This window comes from Ambystoma mexicanum, chromosome 7p, assembly GCF_040938575.1.
Source record: "Ambystoma mexicanum isolate Mex_15411 chromosome 7p, UKY_AmexF1_1, whole genome shotgun sequence".
NCBI lineage: Eukaryota > Metazoa > Chordata > Amphibia > Caudata > Ambystomatidae > Ambystoma > Ambystoma mexicanum.
The window spans coordinates 68,667,426-68,686,135 of record NC_090939.1 but is presented as its reverse complement, the minus strand read 5'-3'; the positions used below and the strand labels follow the sequence as shown (position 1 = coordinate 68,686,135).

The window sequence follows — 18,710 nt, the reverse complement described above, 5'->3', positions numbered from 1 at the left end:
AACAAATACTCTGAACACACAGCTGGGTGATGTTTACTGACAATACAGGCACCTGATACTTTCATGACCATACCTGGCCACGGTATGAGATTCAGGATAGGGAGTTTTTGCTGCCGTAGAATTCATTGAAACAGATTTTGTTGAATATTTTTCCATCAGATTGGGTGAATACCAGAGTATATCAAGGTGATACTTTGAAAATGGGTGTAGTACTCACCCTCCATGTCTGCTGCTTTTTCTGGCACTTCCTTTCCCACATCTTCCACTGGAGCAGCAGACTGATCAGCCCCTGTGACACTTTCCTGAGGTTGAGCGACCTCTTGCTTCTTCGCTTCACCATCCTCGGCACCTGAGGAATTGTTGGACAATAATGTCAAAACCAACAGAATCTCTATCCAGCCCGATGAAGAAAGAATCATGCATTGGCACAGCAAGTTACATTTCATGAGTCCATCCACAAACCACATACAAAGGATGAAAATTATTCAAGAAGTCTTTTTTCTCCACCATTATGTGAAAGCCGGATGTACCGAGAGTGATAGACACAAGTGTTCACTGTGTTCTTTCAGATGTCTACAGGTATCACAAACATTCTTGCCCAAGTTCTGAAAAAATGAATCTTTTAATATGATTACTCAGTGCGTATTTTTAAATGTCTCTATCCGAGTCTAGTGATTATGCTCCTTGTGAATCATTAGATCAATGTCACAGATCCCCTCTTCCACGCTCCAGCGCCCTTCTGCCTTCTCCTCCCTTGACCTCACACGAAAAACCCTCACTCACTTGTTATTCCCATCCATTTTTATCCTCCTCCTGCCCTTCCATCAGCTCTCCGGCTCAGCTGGTTCCCTGGGCCAATGTCTGCCTTGCTCTCTCCCAGGGGCTAGGTTACAGAGATTGAAAGCTAGAAACGCACCTCTTAAGCCGTGCTCCCTTTACCAATGCGGGTCCGCCATTGTTTCATAACGGTGGCCTGCAACAGCAAAGGTCAATTTTAGAGTTGTGTTCCGTGGCAGATTGCCGGTCTGCTGTAAGCAACGTTCTGCCAGCTTGATTTGTGCTACTGCATCTCTCACAGTTGAGGTGCATGTTCAGTCATCTGCCACAAAGATCTCTGGATTCGGTAGTCCAGAAAGGGAAGGGAGAAAAACACTGGCCAGCATGTTGTACGGCAGGTATGGAGTGATTGCAAGTAGTACTCTATATTTATAACCAGGCACATGTGGAGGAGTCCTCCCTATTCCCTCAGGCCACCTCTGGGGCAGGAGTGGCTCTTGCAAACCCCCATGTAGGCCTCCTGCCACTGTTTGAGAGGGGTCCCCTGATCCTGTCAAACACCTTCACAGTTTCTCCTAAATCCCCCTCTTCCCCGGAACATCTGACTACCTGCATGTACCTCGAAAGCATGTCTACAGTTGGTATTTTCTCCCCTGGTAGCCTTCTAGATAAAAGACAGAGGAATAGGTCTTCCTAGGAGAACCACTTCAGGGAGTCCTGGTTGGACTATCAAAGGCATGGAGTGATGGGTTGTGAATACTTGAATTCCCACAGTTGCTTGAGGGTATAAATCAGCCTTTCCATGAACACATTATTTGGGACAGTGAACTTGGATTAAGTTCTTCTGAGGTTTAGGAGCCCAATCTCCATAGTTCCTTGCTTGTGGTTTTCGAGGCAGCACATGCCAAAATGTCTGGGTGTTTCACAGGCATAACATTTTATGACCTCCGGACGCAGACTTGACCATGGTTTTCTCCAGTCTGTCAGTAATGAAAGCCTTGTCTTTGTTTTTGGGACCGGTCAAGCAGGACTTTATTATGTCAGGGTTAGGCAATCCTTTCTCACCCGAGCCCCAGGTTTCATTTCACTGATATTTTTTTGGTCCCATTACTCGCTCCGGAGAGTACATAGCTCTCTGGTGTTCCTAAGCCATCTGGATTGCTTCTTCTAATAAGGGTTCATGTAGGTAGTAAACAGCTTTTTGCAAATACCATGGCAAGGATTCAATTAACTGTTCCAAGATGATTGTGGACCAATTATTTGGTCCATAAAATAGATCGTATCACACAATCAAAAGCGGATGACATATCCAAAGATGCCAATGAAATGGGGCCGAATTGATTGTGTTTAGTGGTATATAATATGTGAGCCAAAACTGTGGTGTTTAAAGATGTCCCTATATTTATTCAGAATCCCACTTGAAAGCGAGACAGTAAGGATGATTGCTGCATGGCAGATCCAAATCATTTAACAGCAGATGAGCAAACACCTTACAAGAGGAATCCATTAAAGCAATTGGGCTGTAATTCGACGGCTCAGAAGGGTCTCCCTTTTTGAAAATGGGAATAAGAGGATATAGGGTCTTCCACCCTTACATTCTCCCCTTGCATCACACAAGGTAGAAATGTTTCCCCCTCTTTTGCCGAGTTGATAGCATGCAAGTAATAACCTTATATCTGTAGATTTAAACGCTGATTCCAAACAAGGCTGGCAACTATGACAGAATGAAAGCAGCAAGCCATACGATTATGGTTTGTTAGTGGCAATGTTATCCAATCTATGTCATTGAAATGCAAAGATCTTATTGCAGGAATCATTTGAAAAGTATCCAACAATTTCGACCTACTCATCCTTGCCAAACCATTGAAATGTGGATTACTTTGCCACCCCATAGTCTTAGAAATATACTAATCTCATATTATTTGAAGGCAGTCATTAGATTGGGGATAACCCAAAGATGTGTGTGCCGCTTCTGCACCCACAATGTGTTGAAGAAAGAGCAATGCCCAAAGGCGCACCCAAAGTAAATGATGTACTGGATGTTCCAGGACAAGGGCGGCTTGCACCCACATTATTAAAAGTTGTCAATGGCACACCATTAGCAGAGTTAATCTTCTGAGCAGGTTGTAAAAAATAGTAATTTTAGTTTGTAGGGTCCCCATAGTCGTGACATCCGATACACAAGGAGGGCGCTGAGGCTTTGGTGTTGATCCTCTCCTCGTTCACGACAGAGAGAAAGCAAGGGTCTGTACCAGTCTCTAGAGCAATAGAAAAAGCTGGGACTTCCAAAATATCCGACTCTGGCACACCACTTGACGAGGCCTGAACTGGATTAAACCCCCTTTCTGCTATGGATTGAGAATGAAGATCAATAATACCATCAACTATAGGTAGCGGACGCAGTCGTTTCAATAACGAATTGTGGCCATGAGATTTCACAGCCGCCATGTTTTTAGATTTTGCTTTCTTCCTCCGGGCATTCCTCTCATTGCGTTGTATTCTACGTGAATTCAAAAACACTGGGGCAGGAGACTGAAGAATCTCTGCCACAGCAGAAATGGACAACAATGGTGAAAAAGGTTCAGGAAATGCACTGTAAGAGGGGAGTGGAACTGTTCTGTGTTTGACTAGATATTAACAAAACAGGTGAAATAATATCCACCAGGAGCTAAGGCCCATCCTCTGCAGGATTACCATCAGTCCCTATATAAAGCGGCTGTACAACGGGCTTTCTATTCATTTCTTTATGCAGCCTTTGGAAATTCTCCTCCAATAAAGAAAGTTTTACTGCATTCATCGTGACAATATCTTTGATATTATCACAGTCTAAGGAGAGACTCCAAAACCAAATGCAATGCAGATCCAATAGAATCCATTTTAGGCAGAATTTCAGAATGTCTTCTTAAATGTATATTTTCCAGGGTAAAAAAATATGCAGAAGCATGACAGTATTTATTAGGGTCATCCAAATCGGCACCTTGAGTGGAACACAGCAGCGTATTTAAGATGCCCTCAGTCCTAAAACCAGAGTTCGAGCGAACGTTACCCCCTTGCATTGCCTCAACCTCCTTGCACAATTTAACCAAAGATTCACCCAGTATGAGAGAATTATCCAAAGATCTCAAAGTAATAGGCACAGGGTCCGCTCTTGGCCGAGACAGACAGGCCATCTGCCCCACGGATGCCGTTCCACAGACCAATTGGATTTCTCTTTGGGGCATAGATACGCCTTTGTCACTGTCCTCTGAACACAAAACCTGTGCATATGTGACCACCATATGGGCCACTTTAATAGCTTCCTGAATAGTTGCATAGTGCAAATCATCCGAACTCCTAAACACAAGTCCAATACAGAGCCACTGATCGGCATGGATAAAGTCGCAATCATGGACAAACAAGGAGCGGCACAAGAGACAGCACACCCAGTCACAGAAACCAGTACATAGGAAGAATTAGACAATGGTATATGTGCTGAAGGGGAGACAGCTGCCATTGATTTACTGCAGAGAGTGGCAGGCATGCTGAGGCTGTTGACTTCCCCGAGAGGCACCAGAGTTCCTAAGATCACTCTTGTGTTCCATGGCTTCCGAGGCCAAGAGAACACAGAACACTCTGCTCACTCCGCCCACCCTCCTATTCACACAGTATATGTGTCCTTTAGCTCCTCCTTCCAATAATGCAACGTAAAAAAAAAGACTGCTGCTCCACGAAATCCAAAAGCGCTTAGGCCAATTTACACCACAGTATCCCACAGAACACTGCCGTTTCTTCACCACGTTGGTCCTATTAGCGCTCACAGAGAATGCAGACCTCTGAACTCAGAATGCTATCCCTCTTTATGGTCTTTTCAATCACCCCTTCTGAGGCCACATCTTCAACACCTCGTTCGCCTCTGCTGGCTTCTCTCGCTTACCAACTACAGTTACAGAACCCATGCACTGTCTTTAAACATATATAGTCTTAATTACGCAAAGTACTCTTTCTTCTCGGTCATACACCATTATGTGCCCTCTTGTGCTGCGGATCCTCAACAACAGATATATCTTCCCTCAACCCCCACCACATTTGTCTCACTTTCTACTCCAATCCATTGTCCTGAATGTGCCCAATGAGCCCCTCCCGCAACCTGCTCTTGTTTTTTCAGTTATCTACTTGATCATATGCAATAACTTCCTTGGCAAATTTCTCATTATGATGTTTCATGGTCTATCATTTTTATTTTAAATACTCTATTGATATGTAGTTCTCTACTTTAATTATGCTGCTTCATCTTGCCCATGTTAAGCATGATACAAGCAAATAAAACACAAAAGAAGTCATCTTTACTATTTCAAGTTGGACAAAGAAATTTTTATAATGGTACTCAAGCGTGGGTGTGTCTTGGATACCATACACTCCATTAATGATTTCGTCTGAGAGTTAACCTTCTATACTCCAAAGTTAAGTGTAACACGTTCATCTTCTACAGCCCACAGTCATGTAAAGGGCTGGTAGGGCAATGGTAGAATGATGGGCTCTGGAACATCTCACAGCAGCCAGAACATTCGGCCACCATTCTTGAGCCAATTAAACATTCCTGAGTTCATAGCAGCCATAACCTGTGCACACATTCCTTGAGCTAATGCAACATGTCTGTGCTCACAGCAGCCAGAACCGGTGTCCACATTTCTTGAACCAAAGCAACATGGCAGTGTTTGTGGCAGTCAGAACCTGTTCACACATTCCTTGAGCCAATGAAACATGGCTGTGTGCGTAGCAGTCAGAACCTGTGCACACATTCCTTGACTAATGCAACATGGCTGTGTTCGTATCAGTCAGAACCGGTGCACAAATTCCTTGAGCCAATGCAACATGGCTGTTTTCATAGCAGTAAGGTCCTGTGCACACACTCCTTAAGCAAATGCAACATGGCTGTGTTCATAGCAGTCAGAACCTGGGCATAAATTCCTTGAGCCAATGCAACATGGCTGTAATCGCAGCAGCCAGTACCTGTGCCCACATTCCTTGAACCAATTAAACATTCCTGAGTTCAGAGCAGCCATAACCTGTGCCCAAATTCCATAGGCTGTTACTACATGACTGTTTTAGAGCAGTATGAACCAGTGTGCATTCCTTAATCCAGTGCAACACAAGCGCGTACATAGCAGTTAGAACGTATACAGTCATTTCTTGAGCCAATGCAACATGACTGTGTCCATAGTACTCAAAATCCATGTACACATTCCTTGAACCACTGCAACGTGGCTGCTGTGCTGATTGATAGAGCAAGAGCGGCCTGGTGGTGTCCATGGGCTAGAGTGAAGGGCCTCAAGACATCCCTAGACACTGCTGGAGAATCAAGTGCCGATACCATTACAGCAGGGAGAATGCAACCCACCGCCACCCTCTCCTTCAAATGTGGTGATTAAAGTTGCTCATGAAAACATCCTACTTGTCCTGTTTGTGGGGAATAGCCCCTGCAGATGCATCACAAGTGGCAACTCCCCCCAGCCCTGTCCATCGTGATAGAAGAACAAGTTACTTACCCCTGTTAACGTTCTTTCAACTGGATGTTCTTCCCACGTATTCCTCATCTTTTGACATGTGTTGTCCAGCTTCAGCTGCTTCGAATAAAAGGTTTTTCGGCAGAGGGCACTGTGCGTCGATGGTGTTGATTCAATGTTCATCGAAGGCCTCCGTATCGAGGATGTCATCATCGAAGGCATATAACCCACGTGCAGTGCCCGTTGACTTCAGTACTGTTTTTCTGCCTCTGCTTTTCCCCCTTTACAGCAGAAATACCCACAAAAAAAGCACAGGAATTACCATACTCAACTTTGAAGGAACGGACACTGTAATAGCATGGGAAATTTTACTGTGGGGTAGGCTGGGAGGGCGATGAGGAATAGGTGGGAGGAACATCCAGTCGAAAGAACGTTACCAGGGGTAAGTAACTTGTTCTTCGAATGGATTGTGTCCTCCCACGTATTCCTCTTTGATAGACTCCCAAAGCAGTTTTTGACTTGGAGGAGGGAGTAGAATTTGAATTTACATGTTTTCATGAACCAAGTGCAGGACTGCCTTACCAAAGCTACCATCCTGACCGAGGGACGATTCCAGGCAGTAATGCTTTGTGAATGTGTGGATAGTAGACCACACTGCCTCTTCACAAATGTTTTTTATTGGTACACCCATTGCAGGGCTGTAGAGGCAGCCATACCCCTGGTGGAATGGGCACTTAAACCTTCCAGAGGATCCTTACCTGCCAACCTGTAACATTCTGAAATGGCCAGCATGATCCATCTGGATAAGGTCTGCTTAGAGCCTGCCTGACCCAGTTTATGAACCGTATATCCAATGAAAAGATGATCATCAATACGCAGTTTTGACAGTCTAGAAATATAAAAGCTTAACGCTCTACGAGGGTCCAACCTATGTAGTCTCTCCTCCTCCTTGCATGGATGAGGGGGGGGGGATAGAAACAAGGCAGAACCATTTTCTGTCCTATGTCGAAATCAGAAATGATTTTAGGTTAAAATGACCCATAGAACAACCCTATCATTGTGGAAGATATTAAGGGTGGCTCGGTCGAAAGTGCCTGCAACTCGCTCACTCTACGGGCTGATATTAGAGCTACCAATAGAATGGCTTTAAAGGTTAACAACCTTAAAAGTCGACATGAGTGTAAAGGTTCAAAAGGTTCACACATTAGGAATTTTAGAATCAGATTAATGTCCCAAACTGGAACCTGGAAAGGAGATGGGGGAAACACATTGGTGAGCCCCTTTAGAAATTGTGTCACCAGTGGAATATTTAAGTAGGAACATTACTCTGACAAGCGCTTAAAAATGGACAGCGCCGCCAAGTAGCCTTTAATAGTACCAATTTGGAGCCCCAGACTGGCCAAAGATGGCAGAAAGAATAAAACAATCAGCGTTGTACACATAAAAGGATCTACATTATTTTCTCTGCACCAGTGACAGAATTTATTCCAACGGCAACGGTACAAAGATTTTGTTGCTGGCCTTCTCGCCGAAAGCAAAATCTCCATTACGTCATCCAGGAGGTCCCACTCCTTGTATCTCAACCTTTCAGAAGGTCCGGGTACCACGTCCTACTGGCCCAATCGGGGGAAATTAGGATGATGTGTTTCCCAAACTTTCTCAACCTCCTGATCACTTGAGGAATGACGGGGAATGGAGGAAACACGTACAGGAGTGGAAATTCCCCAGTCCACCACAAACGTGTCCCCTAGAGCTTCTCTTGGGGGAAATTCCCTGAAGTACAGATCGCCTTTCCGGTTGGCACCAGTCAAGAACAGATCCACTTGAGGGGTTCACCAAAGGGTAAAGATCTCTTGAAGGACTTCCTAGCTAGTTCCCACTCGTGGGAAGCTGTGCTGTGTCTGCTCAGAGCGTCTGCCATCGTGTTCTTCTCACCGGCTAGGTGAACTGCCGATAGAGATATTCCTTCTTGTTTTGCACAAAACCAGACCTGCATTGCCTCTCTGCACTGTGGTAGTGACCCTACACCTCTTTTGTTGAGGTAGTACCTGGCCACTATGTTGTCTGTCATTATCAGGACATTCTTTACCCGTGAAAATGGCAAGAAGTCTTTCAGCGCTAGTCTGATTGCCCTCAGCTCTAAAAGGTTGATATGTAGTTTGGACTCTGATGGTGACCAACGACTGCTGATGGTCAAATCGTTGGTATGGGCTTCCCACCCCGTGAGTGAGGTGTCCGTCACTACTGTTATCTCTGGCCATGGTTGCCAAAATGTTTCTCCTTTCAAGATGTTCTTCCGATAGGCCCATCACTGAAGATCCAGTGGTACTCTGTTTGGGATTTGTAGGAGATCTGACATCCTTCTTGAGAATTTTAACCACTGGGTCCTGAGAGCCCACTGAAGAGATCTCATTCTCAGGCGAGCATCTGGCACATGAAAAATGAGGCTGAGCAACCTCAGAAAATCGAAGGCCGGTAGATGTTGGGCATTTTGGAATTGGGTCACCATCTGCAGAATGTCTTGAGCCCTCACCTCTGGTGGCAAGGCTTTTCCCAGGGATGCATCCAGGACTGCTCCGATGAATTGAGTCTTCCTGATGGTATCATGTGGGACTTCTGGAAGTTTAGGGAGAAGCCCGGCCTGTGAAGAGAGTGACAGGTGGAGCTGAGATGTTCCAGGGTCTGGTTCTGGGTAACTGGCCCTGATCAGCCAATTGTCTAGGTAGGGGTAGACGTGAACCCCCTCCCCCTTCTCCTGAGACTCGCTGCCACAACCGCCATTAGCTTGGTGAAAACCCTCTTCCGGAGGTCAGCCCAAATGGCAAAACCCAAAACTGATCACAAGAACTGCCAACAGCGAACCTCAGGTACTGTCTGTGCTTGTGATGGATTGGCACATGAAATTAAGCATCCTGGAGATCCAATGACATCATCCAATCCTGAAGCTGGAGGGCCTGAAGGATCTGAGAAAGGGCTACCATCTTGAACTTGTCCTTCCTGAGGAACTTGGTCAAGTCTCTTAAGTCCAAGATGGGGATCCTCCATCCTTCTTTGGAATTAGAAAATATGGGGAGTACCAAACCCTTGTTCCTCTCCGCTACAGGTACTGGTTCTATAGCACCTTTCTCTAGCAGGGTTAAAATATCCTGCATAAGGAGCGAATCTGGAACATTCCAAGAGTTGTTCCCCGGTGGAAGACTGAGATTTTGCAGGAAAGGTAGGCAGTAACCTTGGCCAACTGTTTCCAATGCCCAAGCATCTGAGGTAATAGCCTGCCATTCTGTCAGATGCTGCGACAACCTGCCTCCTACTGCAGTCTTGTGAACGAAGACCTCAGAGAGGTTTTGGAGCGGCTGACGCAGTGGCTGAAGGTAAGGCAGCTGCTGCTGTTGCAGGCTTAGTACTCATTCCCCGTCGACCACGGGGGAATTGTCGTTGTCCTCCTTGAGCTGGCTGTCCTCTGCCCCTTCCAAATGTGGAATAATTGCAAAAGGACCTACCCCTCCAGGGTGTACCTGTGGGGCAGTTTGGAGTTTGCCTTATTGCAGCTCCAAGGGATTTTGCAGCCGCCTTGGAAGTTTGCAGCTTCTCCAAACTCTCATCAGCTTTGTTTCCAAATAAATGCATGCAGTCAAAGGGCATGTTGAGTAGCTTGGATTGTACGTCTGGGCCAAACCCTGACTTTCACAACCAAGCAAATCCTGCCTATCACTGTACTAGCCGCCATAGCTTTGCTGATACTGTCAACCGAGTCAAGACCAGTCTGGAGGGATTCGCACATCGCGTCTTTCCCATCCTTGGCAGATTTAAAAAACCTTTTTGGCCATGGCGTCATAACGTTTGTTGTCCGTATCCTGAGGTATCGTAGGATAGGCATTCTGTCTACCTGTGTAGGTGGCTGCCTGCACTACCAGGCTTTCTGGTGTAGGGTGCTTGGAGAAGTAAAAAGGGTCAGAGCTAGACACTCTGTACTTGGCCGTCAGCTTTTTATATACAGCTGGGATAACCTCTGGTGCCTCCCAATTGGAAGCCACTCTCCTTTGCAAGGCTTGATGGAAAGGGACAATTGAGTCCTTCTGTGGCCATCTGTCCAATATGTCGGTGAGATCATCCTGTTCAAAAACAGGTGTGGGTCTCGACCATCCCATGTATTCCATGACCCTTGACATTAGCTGTCTGTATGTTACATCAGTGTGGTCACCACAGTCTGCCTTTCTAAATTCAACCTCAGGAGAGGTATCAATTCCACTAGCCTCATGAAGGCATTCTTGCAAGTTCTTCATGCGTAAGTCCTCTGATATGAGTGCATCAAAAGACCGAAAGGGTCTTTCTTCCTCAGAGGACTCCTCTGCATCTTCATAAACTGAAGAGAGGGATTTGAAGAAGTCTGAAGTTGACATTATATCAGTTGTCACAGGAGCCAAAAATGTTGAAATTGTATATGTCCTTGACAAATGCATCGATGGCTCTGATGGTTGCGTCGATGGCTTCCACGGTTGTGTTGATGGATTTGACACGTGGCGTCGAGGAGGTCGACACTCGAGGTGTCGATGGCTTCTCCACAGGTATCGGCGCTGATGAGGCACGTTTCGGTCCTGTCATAGTCAAATCCTTTGGCGTCGATAACGTCAGTATTTTAGTTAGTCTTTGAGGAGAATTTTTCTCGACTCGAGGGATGGAATCACTCTCGAAGAGACTTGGCCGCAGGGTCTGAGGACGCAAAGCTCTTGTGCTTCCGAGGCCTTTCGACCGGAGCATCGCGTTTAGGTGTAGTTGAGCGATGCAAGGCCGCGTTGTCAAAAACCATTAATATTTGAACTAAACTCCTCCCACTGGGCTGGTGAACTCGATTTGGTAGGGCAAACGACCCGTTCCGGTGAACTAGAAGACGAGGAAGAAGGCTACCTATGGCGCCGTTAATTTCCATGTCTCGAAGTAGACGAATGATGTGACCCACTTCGTGAACAGGAACGTTTGGACCTTTTTCGACGAGGATAAACTGTTCTCGACTTGTTCTGAGGTTTTTTGTTTAGATGGAGTAGAAGGAGATTTTTGGGGCTTACCTGGCGCAAGCTTCCTTCTACGTTCTCTCAAGGCTTTGGCTGTCATCGACAGGCAGTCCTCGCACTCCAAAGACGGATGATTCGACCCCAGGCACCACAGGCAGATCCTGTGAGGGTCTGTCACGGACATCTTTGCACCGCAGTCACGGCACTTCTTGAAGCCGGATCGAGAAGTGGATGACACCGATGACTAAGACATTTCGTATCAAAACTCGAGATGGTCATGAGATTTTGAAGAAGATTTGAAGAAGATTTCGAAAATATTCCTGCCAAAAACGAGGCGTACTGCAGCCAAAGCTGTAAGGATGGAAAAACAGAACTGAGGCCACCGGGCGCTGCGCGTGCTACATATACCTGCAGTGACATTGACGTCAAGATGGAGGCCTCCGAGGGACATCGACTCGATAAGCATTGATGCACAGCGCCACCTGCAGAAAAAAGAATTCCTAGGCAGCAAAGCTGGGATATTGGAAATATCAAAGAAAAGGAATACGTGTGAGGACGCAATCCATTAGAAATTAAACATTTCAGAAGGGTCCGACCCCGACCGAGGGAGATCCCGGGGTGAATCTACCACTGAGAAAAGCCTTAGGGCACCTGGTGGAGGGAGGCTGGAAGCCAAGAGGGGTCTGCACCCAGAAGAGGGGCACCCAGGGATGAAGTCATCACCCGAGAGACATATGAGACAGAACTTTGTGTTTGTTAGTTGTTTAGTGAACCAATCAGGCACTCGGAAACAGAAGATGCAGCCACCAAAGGCCTTGATATAGATGAGGACTGTTTAAGGGTCAGTGCCCAAAAGAGGGGGACCCAGGGGTGAAACCATCATCCAATGTGAACTGTGGAAACAAACCTTCATTCTGTTAAAGGAACTTTTGTCTTTGGTCACTGGAAAATGTCAGGTCCTCGAAGGCAAGAGACTTTCCAGAGAAAGGAGACTTAGCCATCAAGGCCTCTGAAAACTGAAACAGAACTGTCTACTTGTGCTGGGAAAGCTCAAGTGTGTTCTGTGCTCCGAAATCCCACATTTCCCTGTGCTCAAAACATGGGGAAAGGAGACCCAAGCTACCGTATACTGACATATTATTTGAGAACACTTCTTTCTTTTCTTGCGAACTATCCCACACCCTTTTTGTGTTAGCGGTAAGGTTTGGTGATAGGTTTCTTAGTAAAGGCCCTTTTTATTTGACACAACGTCACTAGGACTGCCTTATTCTCATTTTCTGCTCGACGCTAGCTCCCATCTTAGATTTCGATTAGGTGTTTTTCCAACCTGCATAAAAGTTTAATAAACACCCTTGAACTGTGATCACTTGTGTCTGTCTTACTTGTTGCCAGCATGAGTTACTTACACCATTGAGTAAGCATGCTGGTCTCGCTATGGATATGATGAGAGGCATTGTGTAAAGGAAATGGTCACACTTAATGGTGTGTTCTTATTGTGTGGCAGAGTAAATTGGTGTCCTTCCGAGGGCGAGACCAGAATCAAGCATAAGGTAGGAAGGAGTGCGTCTCCTAATTCATCCTCAAGAAAGAAGCAGCACCTTCCAAAATAGAGGAAACAAGTGAGAAAGATGAGAGTTCTCTGTTTGCTGCTTATAATACTGTAGACCTGGGGCAGATTAGTTGCCAGGGGTTCATAGTTCTTTCCCCTGTATCTCATGCATGTAAGTGATCCTGCAGAAGACCAGTCACCATGATTAGGGATGGGATACAAAGGATGCCTGGAACATAAGTAAAGGTAGGCACCCATGGTGTTGAATTGATTTAAAGCTTAAATGTTGAAGATGATTAAGTCAGTTGAAATAATAAACTACAGACAGAGCATGGAAGGTGTAAATTGAAGGACTTTGCTTTTATTGCAGACACTGATGAATACAAGAATAGAGGAGTCGTGTACCATTGATATTCCACTCCTGTCCTGATGAAGGAAAGAGCAGTATTTAGCCTTATCCAATGGCTAATGAGAACCTGCTGAAACACTTGTTGACAGATCAATGAAGAAATAGACACACATTGTTATAAGCTATAGGTGTTTACAAGAGTTGAAAACATGTTGGTGGTCTGTTTCCCCAGCATTGATATTGGGTTACAGTAGATGTTATGTGTTCTGCGAGGATGTGCTAGTGAATGAATGTGTATAATTAGTATGGTATGCAGATATTCATGTAATTGATGAGGGGTGTCATTTTATTGCTGAGAATTTACATTGGGCCTCATTACGACCCTGGCGGAGGACCATGGTGCAATTTGCACCATGGTCCATGGCGCTAAGCTGCCAACTCCGCCAGGGTGGTTGGCGGACTTACCGCCCCATGCCGACCTTGGCGGGGCGGTAAGTCCCCAATCCCCATTTTACCCTTCCCCATTCCCATTCTTGCCCCATAGGGTATAATGGGAGTGGGGAAGGCGTTAATTACGCCACCGTAAAATGCGGTGGCGTAATTAACGACAAGTCTCGTAGCGCCATGGATTTCTCCGCCTGCAAAAAGCAGGCGTAAAAATCCTCCATGGCGCTACGGGAACTCGTAGTCTGGCGGAGAGGTACGCCATGCACTCCGCCGGCGTAAAACCCTCTCCGCCAGGGTCCTAATGAGGGCCATTGTGAATTGCGATATTGCTGTAAACTGAAAAAAAAGATATTACATGGACGCGGTAGAGTCCATGTAGTTATGGTTAAGTTGGTGTTTCCATAGGAAGAGCACTATTTGGGTGGCTTTTAACTTCGCTCCCTCTGGACGAATCCTCACCAAACTTTGCAAAACAAGTATATGGCCCAGTCTGGATTTTTTTGCAAAGTTTCGAGAGGTTTGGTCCAGGGGGGGCAAAGTTATAGGGGGGTCCCAAAACTTGTGTTTTTTCATATAGACATAATGGGAAAAAACTTTGCGCACCGCTACAGCCCGAACCGCTGGACGGATTTACACCAAATTTGCGGCAGGAGCGGCGGCTTGGTCCCAAAAGCGTGCTTTTGCAAATTTGGTGTAAATCCGTCCAGTAGTTTTAAAAAAAATGACCAAAATGTAAGGCAACAAAATTAGTGATATCTGTGTTCGCTTCGCGGATGGACTTCCCTGTTCGCTCGCGGACAGCACCCCGATTGGCCCATGGGCTTGCGCCATGTCCGCGGACATGCGACGTGTTTGCTGATTGGACGGCGTGGGGCGTGGAGCGCGTCAGATTTTCTGTGGCGCCCGCCATCTTGTATTCGCCGTCGACCGCGGACAGCACGGTGAAACTTGGATTAAAAATTGTATTTAGTGGAGTGTGTTGGTGTGCAAGAATGTTTGGGGAGGGTGGGGGGAGTATGAGATAGGTTCAATATTTTGTTTTTTTATGTGCTATACGCTTTTGTTGTGTTCGATTTGTCCGCGGAGAACACGGCTGTTCTGACATTTTGTAAATAAACTAAATGGTGGGGTGTTCAGAGGACAGAGTATGTGTCCTTTTTGTTCGCAAGGAAGGTAAAATTGAGCTAAAACACTTGCGGTGTATTTAAATGTTCGTAAATACACAAACTGGGGGTGTCCTGAGGACGCTGTCCGTATTGTAATCTGTCAAGTTGAATGTGTTCTAAGAACACTTGCGGTGTCCCGAAATGGTTGCAATTACACAAAATGGGGGTGTTCTGAGAAAGTTGTTTGTATTGTTCATTGTCAGATTGAAAGTGTTCTACGAACCCTCCTTTTGTCCGCTGATAGTACAATTTCCTATGGGCCTCACCCGAGTTTTTGTCCACTAAAGAAACGATAAATCAGGCTGGTGTGCACCGACATTATGTGATAATCCTATGACTGGCGCTATTGACCTGGTTGACTTGCTTTTGCGACACTAAATCATATCTCCCGCCCCTAAGCCTGACATTATGAAAGCATTCATATTCCCCGCCTCTCTCCGTGACGTTACAGGGTAATGGTTGGTATGTTGCTTCTAGCCGCTAGTACTGCGCAAGGGCATATTGGTCCTTGGCGATTGTCCCATAAAATGGTGAGGGTCATGAAGTTGCTTACATGGAGCTGCACCTGGCAGTTGAACAATCCATCCGCTGGAGTCTGAAAATCGTGACATTGGCAAAATGGGGCAACGTACCCGTTTTAAAAAACATAAATTAGTCTCACCAGCCGATCTTTATTAAAAATATGCATTTTATTTATTAGGGTGTGAAACTATTTGCTAGCGAAGATAGTGCAACAGAGAATGTTAATAATAAAATAATAAGATTTTCGCATTTATATAGCGCTAAGAACCGTCAGGTACCTCAGCGCTGCTTATTATTACCCACGGTGTGTGGTGCTCATTTATCGACCAGGGAAGGATGAAAGGCCGAGTTTGGCCATGCTGGGATTCGAACCTGCGTTAGCAAGCTGTGCACGGATGTCAAAGCGAGCGCTCTACTCGCTGTGCCACTTGACCGGCTACAGTGAAGTGGCACAGCGAGTAGAGCGCTTGACCGGCTACAGACCGGTTAAATTATTTCTATTAAACCATCCTGTGTCATCTGCCTTTTTCAGAGCCCTCTAAACGACAGGGGAGCAATTCGGCGGTGATAGTGCGCGGTAGAAAACAATATGCCACATTGAACTAACAAGTACAACTTGACCGGGCTTTAATGCCACACTATTGTTATTATATTCTGGTATAAAATAATCTAAAGGGTTACTTACATTATAATTGCATTTTCCATTGTCCAAGTGTAGTGCAGTCCCAAAATACGACTCTGCGTGTGCCAACGATCTTTCTCAAAGTGATATAATATACAAAAGTGGTTTTGTCTCAGAAATTTCATCTTTATCGTGTCTTACGTTTTTGCTACACTTCTTCAAAAGAAATCTTTCAGCACAATCACATTTGTGATGTCATCTTTGATGTCCTGGGTGTTAGTGTTAGCAGTGCACGGTGGCGCGAGTTATGGTTGCTTATCTTACCATAACTGCCGAATTTCAGGGGTTTTTCGGTTTTACTTTGAACCATAACGTCCCTTTAACAAAGTTTTTTTCACTGAATTATATATATTTTTTAATTTGGAAGTGTATTACCGCAATTTAAATGTACTATAAGTCTTGATAAATGTTCGATTTATAAACAAAAGGACACAAGGAAATGGGAGAGGAAATAATCAAATATGAACATTGAGAGTACACCTAGGTGGGACAGTAGCTGGCAGGAGAGTATACAAGGCCTGTTCAAGTGGACACTAGGTAACAAGTGGACAAGGAGCCATAGGAACTGGGTCTGGGACCCAGATGAAAGCAGGCAAAGGTCACCTGTGGAAAACAAGAAGAAGTATAACCAGTGGGATGGAGCCCAAATCATAAAGGTCTTTGAAAGTGAGAGCTGTGGAAATCAAGTCTGGCAGGCGAGTGAACCAGACTTGATACACTATTGGAAAAGTCCACAGTGAGGTCTGGCAGGTTAGTGAACCAGGCCTGAAAAGAGACTGGGAAGGATCATTCTTTGTGCTTACGAGCTGGGGAAGAAGAATTCCCCAAAGGATTTCTTGGAATGTTATTTTGTGAATAAGGGGAATCAGAAACCCAGGAAGAGGCTTGTTGTGATGGGCAAAGTGCACAGCACCATTATGTATTCACATATCCTTGTATGTTGATTCACGAGAGTACTGTGTGGTGTGTATTTCGTACAGAGCAACTCTATTATGAGTCATAAGGTTCTAGGAATGTTTGGTTTTTATGTGCCGGGACCATTGCCTCAGTTGAGTTCAGTTGGAGCTGCCGCTCGGTTAAGTGCCTGCTGTCACGTTTGTCTTAACCAATAAACTCCCGTTGGAGTCTTGTTCTCCTGGCGTCATTATTTTCACATTGGCGACGAGGATTGTCGTGCCACTGGTTCATCGACGAGGATGGTCGTGCTACTGGCTCGTTTTCTTTCCCCTGCTGGGGCTGCGTCGGACCAACGCTGTTCATCCTGCTTCTGTGAGTGACAGCAGGCAGTGCGGATCGAGTCCAGTGGAAGCAGGATCAAGACCAGGTCAGGAGGCGTACCCTGGAGGGTGGGGGCCTGGTGTGGCGTTGTGCTGCGCTTCCCAAATTAGCGCGTGCTCGCAACGTTGTTGCAGCCCGGCTCAAGACTGAAAGCAAGCTATTCCACGCGCCTGCAGCCTCCTGAGCTCGAGCATCTGTGAGGAAGTGCGTGTCTCCCTCTGACGTGGGAAGAGCTTCCCTTCCATGCTGACATTGTTATTAGGTTGCCGAACAACGCCCTTTCATTCCTTTCTTTGGAATCTCCCTGTCTTTGTGGAGGGGCATTGTGACGCACTCTCAATGAACTACTGAATGACCCTGCAATCAATCGAAGTTCCCTGCACTGTTGCCTCACACAGTTAGCCTCTGTTGTCGGCCGCGATGATACCCCCACCTGTGCCGTTCCTGAACAAGCCTGGCCGTCCCTCCATCAGGTGAGACAGGTGGAAGAACATATTCGAGAACTACTTGGTAGCGATGGGTGGAGAGAGGTTCAGTGCGGCTCGTAAAAAGGCATTATTGCTCCATAATCTGGGAAGAGAAGGGCGCACTGTGTTTGATGGACAAAGCAGAGGTCATAGCGCCGAAGCTGAAGATGTCGATGAGTATTCTTATGCCCTCAAACAATTGGAGGATCACTTTGAACCGAGAAAGAATGTGACTTTTGAGAGGCACAGGTTCTTCCAGCGCGTGCAGGAGCCCTCAGAGTCAGTGGAATCGTACATAGCCTCCTTGAGGACGCTAAGTCACTTTTGCAAATTTGAACACCTCTCTGACTCACTCATCAGAGACCAGTTGGTGAGGTTTACGAACAATGTCAGGATCCAAGAAAAGTTATTAACCAAGGACATGAAGCTGGAGGAGGCTGTGGATTTAGCCAGGAGTATAGAGCAAACATCAAAATATGTTAAGGAACTGAGAGTTGACAAACAAAAGTGCCCAAGCTGTGTGTGCTGTTGTTCTGAAGAGGAATCCGAGTGTCAATATGAACCGAAAGGGAGCGTTGAGCATGAAATGTACCAGATGTGGCAGCGTCAGACATGGATCAAATTACCCTTCTTGCCCAGCGAAATTTGCTGAATGCTTCAAGTGCAGAGGCAAGGGACACTTTGCTAATGTTTGCAAGGGCTCATCGATAAATCTCCTGGAATCCAGGAACGACAACGAGGAAAGTGTTCGTTTGAGCTACAATATACAGGAAGTGTCCACTGCACAGGACTCGAGTCCCAGACACGCGTTTGAAGTATCAGCCATTGGAGGAGAGAAGGAGGGGCCGTTGGATGTGTTCATGATTGATGGTCGAGAAATAGTTATGAAGGTAGACACATGCTCTCCCTGGACCATCATATCGGAAGACACCTTGAAGAGAACTCTGAAGAGGGATGGAACAATTCTGAACCCACCTAACA

At 45.9% G+C, this 18,710-nt stretch overlaps 1 protein-coding gene across 2 annotated transcripts in view; it reads right to left on the bottom strand.

The window, feature by feature from the left end:
• CFAP44 (cilia and flagella associated protein 44) overlaps positions 1-18,710 on the bottom strand; it is a 1,393,686-nt gene that overhangs the window by 1,283,380 nt on the left and 91,596 nt on the right. For both annotated transcript variants that reach the window (XM_069635797.1, XM_069635796.1), the window contains one exon: positions 218-349. In XM_069635797.1, coding sequence (XP_069491898.1) covers positions 218-349 — 132 coding nt within the window. The remainder of the gene's footprint in view (positions 1-217; positions 350-18,710) is intronic.